The 8,173-nt window shown below is 36.0% G+C and overlaps 2 protein-coding genes across 2 annotated transcripts; one reads left to right on the top strand and one right to left on the bottom strand.

Annotated features, from left to right (window-relative positions):
• Positions 1–1,502: 1,502 nt before the first annotated feature.
• LOC133791839 (uncharacterized) lies at positions 1,503–2,447 on the bottom strand. Its single transcript, XM_062229750.1, has one exon. It carries the CDS (start codon positions 2,445–2,447, stop codon positions 1,503–1,505), a length of 945 nt encoding a protein of 314 aa, XP_062085734.1.
• Positions 2,448–3,926: 1,479 nt separating this feature from the next.
• LOC133788276 (uncharacterized) lies at positions 3,927–7,678 on the top strand. Its single transcript, XM_062225696.1, has 9 exons — positions 3,927–4,124; positions 4,212–4,414; positions 4,750–4,838; positions 4,942–5,080; positions 5,549–5,623; positions 5,910–6,031; positions 6,109–6,184; positions 6,988–7,047; positions 7,300–7,678. Exons 2-9 carry the CDS (start codon positions 4,301–4,303, stop codon positions 7,447–7,449), a joined length of 825 nt encoding a protein of 274 aa, XP_062081680.1. The 5' UTR covers positions 3,927–4,124; positions 4,212–4,300; the 3' UTR covers positions 7,450–7,678.
• The last annotated feature ends 495 nt before the right edge of the window (positions 7,679–8,173 follow it).

Below are 8,173 nucleotides of genomic sequence, written 5' to 3'. Positions count from 1 at the left end.
CATCTCGCCGCCCCTGTGTGTTCTTCAAAATAGCTTTACACCGAGAAATCCTATGTTTGAAGCGACCTGTAATATTCCAACCCCACTTCGCAAGAGAAGAACTACAACACTTGATCTTCTGAAGTAGTGGATTCGAAAGAGGAGCTCCCCAAGTTTCCTTCACGATTTGACGGCATAAAGGGTCCCGAGCCCAAGCATTTTCATATCTAAATTGGTACATATACGGGGTTACCTTCCTACAACCCAAGTCCAACCAAATTGGGCTATGATCCGACGCCGAAGAGCCCATGTTATACAGGCGAGCTCTATCAAATAACTAAAACCAACGGTGAGAGACCAAAGCTCTATCCAATCTGACCTCCACCCAACTATCCATCCCACGACCACGCTCCCATGTGAATTGATGACCCACAAGGGCCATATCTACCAGATTACATTCCTCAACCACCTCTTGGAAGCCATTAATCAACCAAGATGGATACGGTCGTCCACCTTTCTTGTCCCGATTAGAGAGAACATTATTGAGATCTCCCATTACACACCAAGGCAAAGGAGACATGTCCGCCAGATTTCTAATCTTCTCCCAAGTATTTCTTCTCAAATTGCGACTTGGCTCCCCATAAAACCCAGTGAGACGAAACTTGGGGTGCCCGCCTAATTGGACCTCCACATCAACAAGAGTAGCATCAAATCTAAGTAACGAGGCCTCATCTTGGAACTTCCATAAGAGTGCAACACCTCCACTATGCCCAGTACAATCCACCGAAAAACACCCCTCAAAACCAATAGCTCGTTTGAGCGCCTCCACTTTGTCCCTCTTACACAAAGTTTCACAAAGGAACACAATTTTCGGGTTTCTTTTGACCAATTAAGTCTTTAAGGAATTGAATTACCCGTGGGTTCCCAAGCCCCCGGCAATTCCAGCTTATAATACTCATAATGCTCGGCGGGTCCCACTGGTGGAACCCGCCCCATGAACGTTTTTTGGAGATGCACCATCATTCACACTTGTCTCGCAGCCTTGAAGCTGTGTACCACCTTCAGCACGAGTAGCTTCTGTAGTTAGACGCCGAAAATGGACTAAACCCGGTGGGCCCACTTGAGTAACAACGACCATATTCCCTTCTAACTGATCAGAGTGTGCACAGCCCATCACAGCAACAGTAGTGCCCATATTTTCATTGGGCCTCCAGCCCAAAGCACCCTCGGATCCACGACTTTGCATAAGCCCATCACCTTGGCCCAAGTCCATGCTATTCTCTTGGTCCACTCCTTCCAACTCAGCCATCCTACGCCGTTTTGGGTCCACGAAAGTATACCCCATGGTCAACTCTTCTCTCTCTCCAATCACATCATTATTGGCAGCATATCCAACATTAACTTCAGAAAATTCTTGCCTATTTACATCCACTCCATGCACACGATCTCCCCTCATAACGTCCATATTTATTTCCATATTAGCACCACAATCTCCCCTCATAACTTCCATAGCTCTTTCCATATTAGCACCACGATCTCCACTCTTTAATGTCATATCGTGCTCCATAATTTACTTCATGATTAACGGAATCACGTGATCCCAGAGCAGCCCCTTCTCTCCGCAGACTCCCGGTATGGCGCTCTATACTGACCGGAATATTTCGATCCAATGGTTGATCAAGAGGACGGGCCATGTTGTCCCGTAACCATCGAGCACCGATCTGTTTTTGACCCCTACGTTCCGGAGCTCGCATGAACAGCCCATACGGTCTAGCCATATTCTCATCGCCTTCATCAAACATCTTGTGACAGAAATTCTCCGAGTGCCCCAATATGCCGCAAATGAAGCAAAACGTGGGTAGACGTTCATACTTAAAGTTGGCCCAGAAAAAATCAGTTTGGGATGTGAAAACCTTCATACGGCGCTTCAATGGTAACTCAACATTAATCCGGACCCGAACTCGAAGATACTCACGCCATATACCTGTATAGTTTTTTGGACAAGATTCTACAAATTGCCCCATATAAGCTCCACACGCCTTGAGTACCCGATCCGACATAAACCCCGGCTTAAGATCATAGACCTGCACCCATATTTCAAGCATATTGAGTTCAACCGTGCGGGGGTTTCCCCCCAAACTCAGCCTCTCCAATATCAGCGGCGTTCTATTGAAAGTCCACGGCGAGCCTGCCATCACCCTCTTAACATCCAGCTCATGGAAAAACTGGAAGAGATATCTGTTTTGCTCGAGCTCCTTGACAAACATACCTTTCACCGGGCGCCAGAGAGACGCCATAACGTTTCTGAAAGAGTCATAATCCGTTGAGCGTTCATACAACAATCTTCCCACCAAACACCATCTCGTATCAATATCATCATCATTGTCCACGAAACCATCAAAAGCTAAGCCCCTCTCATTCTCATCACCAATCTGCAACTCGTCCCACCTTGCCCCGAGAGAATCCATGTTCGAACTAGATGAAGCCATAACAAAAACCCACACTCTTCGCAAAGACGAAAGACCGACAAAACAAAACACTCTCAAAACATGTCATACGATAAGACACTGATTAATTTTGTTTGTATTTATATGTATTAAATAGATGGAATGATTCATCTCCCTCAAACTTCTCTTAGTTAAATAATTATCTTTCTCTTTGTCTCTCTCTCATCTGCAACCCTCTTTCTCTCCCAACTATATAGCTACTATTTTAGTGAATAGATAATATAATTTTTTTATATTTAGAAATAAAATCTTAACTCTAAAATAAAAGAATAAAAAAAAATCTTACCTATCAAAAACTTATTTTATTTTGTAGAGAAGCACATCAATGTCATAAAAAAACGTAACCACCATGTATAAATTATACATAATACATATTAGCATGAGTGAATTCCTGAATTCACTACCCTTCAAGTTTTCATAGAGGAGATGTTGGATAACTTTAAATATAACAACTAATTTTGGTGATTATATTTTTGTATTTAAATTTATATTAAATTTGTACGTTGCAAAGTTTTAATAACTGCTGTACTATATTTTTTTGTGTTAATACAAAATCAATTAAATTTTTTATTAAAGTGTTATATAAAGAGTGTTTTTTGTTTTTTTGTTTTTTTTTTAAAAAGTCAAATTTGTGAGCTCAAATCTCTTTAACTTTTCTTTCATTTCGCTCAAAAGCTAGCTTGCTATATTTTTTGAATTATTTTAGTTCTAACATCTTAAAAAATCATACGAGTCAATGATAGAAGTTTTCAGTTGCAATCTTCTTAACATGTGACAAGATATTAGTCATATACTTTTTAATTATTGGAAGATATATACGACACATACCATCTTACACCATAATATAACATAGACTTCAATTTTCTACCAATACGGCTACTACATACATCCACACCAATTTTCAACTATGTTTTATTGTTACTCTATTATTGTTCTTTCTTTCACTTATTTAATTTCTCCTAACATGAAACACTCTTAAGTAAAGTATCCCTATTGCATTAAAAAATGTGGATTTAGATAAACAATTGGCATTAAGCCTATTTTTCACTTTTATTTTTGTCTTTCTATGGTCAATAGAGACATTTTAATATAGAAATAATTTTTTTTATATAAAAAGAAAGACTTTTGGTCAATTTTGGCTTATTATAAGGCGCATCATATATATCTATTTCCTTTTTTTTTTTTAATACATCATATATTTATATATATTTCCAAAAGTATTTATAACAATTTCTTTTTTTGTTATATGACCGTTTCGTGAATAAGAATCGTACTACAGAGTAGCTTTGAAAATCCACCGCAACAATATTTGTGTAATGGAACGGAGCGTGGCCAAGGATCGGAATATTTGCTATTTTGGCCATATATTTTTATTAAAATACAAAAAGAACCCAATCCATATTCCTAGCTTTCATTTTCATATTCTTTCTTCTTTCTTACTTTTTTTCACATGTCTTCCTTTTCCTTTTCCTTCTCAATCCCAATCGTTCTTTTTTTTTTAATTAATTACTATTTACTATAAATACGGTTCCTGAATTATTCTTCTTCTCCAAAAAGAAAAAAAATGTTGTTATCGAAGTCTGGTTGTTATTCTTTCGTCTTCGTTTGAGGGTTCTGCCTCCTCTGCTACTACCTCAGGTATGCATATGCATGTGTATGTGTATGTATGTATATATAATTTATGTAAAGTTTGTGTGATTGATTTTCTGATACGTATTTTTATAGGATAAGATTCAAGAATTTGAAGAGAAGCGATTCCATTTCTTCGCGGGAATCTGGTGAATTTTTATTCTGAAATTGACAAGAGTTGCAGAATGGTGGGAATTTCATTACCGTTAGGATTTGCATCCGTCGCTGGATATGACAATTCCAGCAAAGAATTTCAATACCTTGCTTCGGTGATTTCGGGCATTGTTCTATGCGCCATTGTAAGTGTTCCTCTACGTGAATATGTATGTGTGTATGCATGTGTATAAATCAGAATAATAAGTTTGTAGACCTGGAGAGGGAAAAAAATTGCTCAATGTTGTTGTAAAGACAGGACCAGGACTGCGTAAAGAATGGTTAAATTGAACGGAAGAGAAAATGAATTACTGAGGATTTTGTGAATATTTTAGTATATGTGATTGGATTGGTTCCAAATGTTCTGATTTTGTATCTATTTTGATGTTTTCTGTATGCACTTTCTATGATCGAACAAAAAATGGCGATTACAGCAAACAACAAAGATATTTCAAGTGATGTATTTTGTTGTTGTTTGAAGGTTTATAGGTTAACGGGTGCTATTAGCTCTCTGTGCTTCAAGTCATATAGAAATTTAAGCAGAGCACAAAAAATTGAATGGAACAACAGGTGAGAATCTTTCGCATTGAACACAGTGAATTCTACCTAATGTTTTTCAAATATTTCGATTTTGATTACTACCTGTGTAATTGTTGATGCCTTACTTGTACAGGGGGATCTCCACGGTTCATGCTGTTGTTGTAGCATTTGCATCATTCTACCTCCTGGTGTTATCAGATTTGTTTAATAAGGATTCCGTTGATGGACTAATTGTTGACAGAAACTCTGCTTTATCAAATACAGTTTTGGGGGTAAATGGATACATTAGAAGTGCTAGTAGGTGTTCGTAGGATAGTTTCTCCATCCTAGTTATAAAATTTATCTGTCACCATCAAATGAGTATGTTAATTTATTTTTGAACTCTCAAATCTTGGTGTGTTTCTTTCAACAGCCAACAGCAATGCAATTCTCGAAATTTATGTATATTAGAAATCTAACTGCTTTTGATCTTTTACTTTGCATCAGTTCTAGCTCATGCTATGTCAATGGTTTCCTCGTTTATCTGTGCATCATTACATTTTTCTTTCTCTTTCCTTTTTTGGCTGTAGATATAATTCTCTTCTAGAACAACTTGATATTTATGTTTATAGGATAAAAACCAAACTTAATGTTCTTACTGATTCTGAAGATTTTTCTTACTTTGGGTTCTCTTATCTGTGTTATAGCTTACTTTTATGGCATTTCTTATGATTTAACATTTGCTTTTGTTCTTAGTGCAGATCTCTATCGGTTATTTTCTTACAGACTTGGCTATGATTTTTGGGCTCTTTCCAGCTTTAGGTGGTCTCGAGTATGTAAGTACTTAAATGAAAAGGAGGAAAAAAAATGCTTACTTGACCCCGTGATATTAACATGTTATATGAATATTGCAAAATCATCTTGCTAAGGAATTTTTCTAGTTGTTTGTTGGCTCTGGACATAATTCCTTGCTTCCACATTTTATTTGGCCAACTTTGAAAATAAATGCAGTTTGTGACTGTTTGCAAGAGTTCTCTCTTGACCTGACAATCTGAGTTTCATATGCAATTGAAAATCTAAGGTGAACTACTGCTTTTCTCTTTTCTTGTTTGATTTTACTAGGTTCTGCACCATGGCCTATCCATGTTTTCAATTATTCTCTCACTTTTAAGTGGTCAAGGGCAGTTTTACATACTAATGGTTCTCTTCTCCGAAAGCACCACTCCTTTTGTGAACTTAAGATGGTAAGATTTGAAACTAGAAGTTTTCATTTTTCATGCTCCTGGTCCTCAACCTTTGATTATTTTGTACACAAATTCAGGTACTTGGACACTGCTGATCAGAAGAACTCCAGTCTTTACATCTGCAATGGCATTGCTTTGTTCGTGGGGTGGTTGGTACGGTCCAGATACCCAAAATTTATTAGTTACTTCTGTTCATTTAGTTTTTGTTCTGTTCATTTAGTGCTGGCAGTTGGATAGACTGCCCATTGGATATTTAATATTTATTAATATTTTGGTTGGGTTATATGCACCAACCATATGACCTGACTCTTATGGTGGGAACTCACTCAAATAAATTGGAAGTTGAACGGATATGTTAATTATGAAGATCCCATAATCTGTTGAATTTTTGCACAAAAAGTATACAAAGGAAGCATGAATGAGCTGAGGTATCTGTTTAAGCTAACTTATTATAAATAGAGATATAGCTAATTGAGGATGAACAGAGGGCCCAATATGTGACAAAATATGTTTCACTAGGATGTAGGTAATCTTCCATGGGCTATTTCAATGAAATGTGGAATTATGCATTTGGCTAATTTATCTCTCATTCAGAACGACCTGAACTAGTTCTGGATCCGCAAGTGGTTTTTTTGAGCATATATGTGTTTTCATGTGCTAGCTTACATATATGTGCAGGTATAAGACGATGCATACACATCAACACATGTTTATATACTAATACTTACACTTATAATTGAAGCTTCGTGTCTCTATTTCTATAATTCCAGTATAGTAATGATGGGGTTAGTCTTGCCTAAAGTTTGACAATAAGGATAGGAACATTAAATGGGATTCTGTTGAAATTCACTACCTTTGTTATTTCAGAAACTATTAATTATAATCTTTCATGCAACTTCTTTTTAACTTTCCGGGGATAATCCAGTGATAGGAACATTTAATTTTGATGCTTGCAGGTTGCAAGGATTATTTTGTTCGTTTACTTTTTCACCCACATGTTACTCCATTTTGAGGAGGTGAGTTCATACCATGTTGTTACTGCTTATTGAAGAGTCTTAATAAACACCAACTTTGGTATTCAATTTAATTTGTCTCAAGACCATTATTGAGTATAGATTCCACTTACCAATTTTTTCCTCTATTTTTTTTTGGAAACACTTGTAATTTTGGAAATATTTGAGGTTTTTGGTGATAAATTATAAGCACTTGTAATATTGGAAACACATGTAATCTTTCTGATCAGTCTTTGAAACCCATAATAATTTCAGGTGAAGACAATTTTTCCCTTGGGCTTCTACAGCTTGCTCTCAGTGCCTCCTGTGATAGGAATCATGAATCTGTTTTGGTTTTGGAAAATTTCCAAAGGTTTGGTTAAAACTCTTTCCAAGACAAGGCACAGTGGTAAGAAGACTAAGTGATGCGACCATATATTCAAAGTGGATATTAGACTTGCATAATGTACATTACATTTAGTTGTATGTTTTCTCTTGCGCCTTTTTTTCTTTGTTAGAGAATAGCTTCATATTGTATGAAAGGTGAATAGAACCAATTTTTTTACTTGCTTGATAAGAAAATACATTCGAAAGTGTTTATAAGATTAGTAACTACTTCATTCTTGTGATATCTAATGTTTTAAAGTTTCCTTTTTGAGACACTGTCACTATTGTTAGGAAAGTACAAATCAATACTTTTAAAAAATTCTCAGGCAAATTTTGAAACTAGAATTATCTGGGGTTTTTGTATCAACTTGGTTTAATTATCTGTAAATTTCCATATCTATTAATCTTTCGAGCTTCCCTTCTCTTGTCTTGAATAAATTGGTGAATCAAATCAAATCTATAAGAAAACCAAACTATCTTAGGTTGTCTGTTTAGGGCATTGGATTGTATAGGATTATTGCATTGGATCATGATTGAGATAATTTAATACTGACGTTCGGTGTAATATTGGATTGGATAAAATATTATATTAATTTATTTTTCAATTATTCTAATTTAAAAAATAATATATATGTGGGGTCTACTGTTATCAAAATGTATAATTATAGTGGGACCCGCTACATTGGAATGAGCATTGAGTATATGATTAATAATCTCATAATTTTAGTTGGGATAAATAACTCCACACAAATGGAATTATTTG

Source organism: Humulus lupulus, chromosome 7, assembly GCF_963169125.1.
Source record: "Humulus lupulus chromosome 7, drHumLupu1.1, whole genome shotgun sequence".
In the NCBI taxonomy this organism is placed as follows: Eukaryota; Viridiplantae; Streptophyta; class Magnoliopsida; order Rosales; family Cannabaceae; genus Humulus; species Humulus lupulus.
This window is presented reverse-complemented; position numbering and strand designations above follow the sequence as displayed.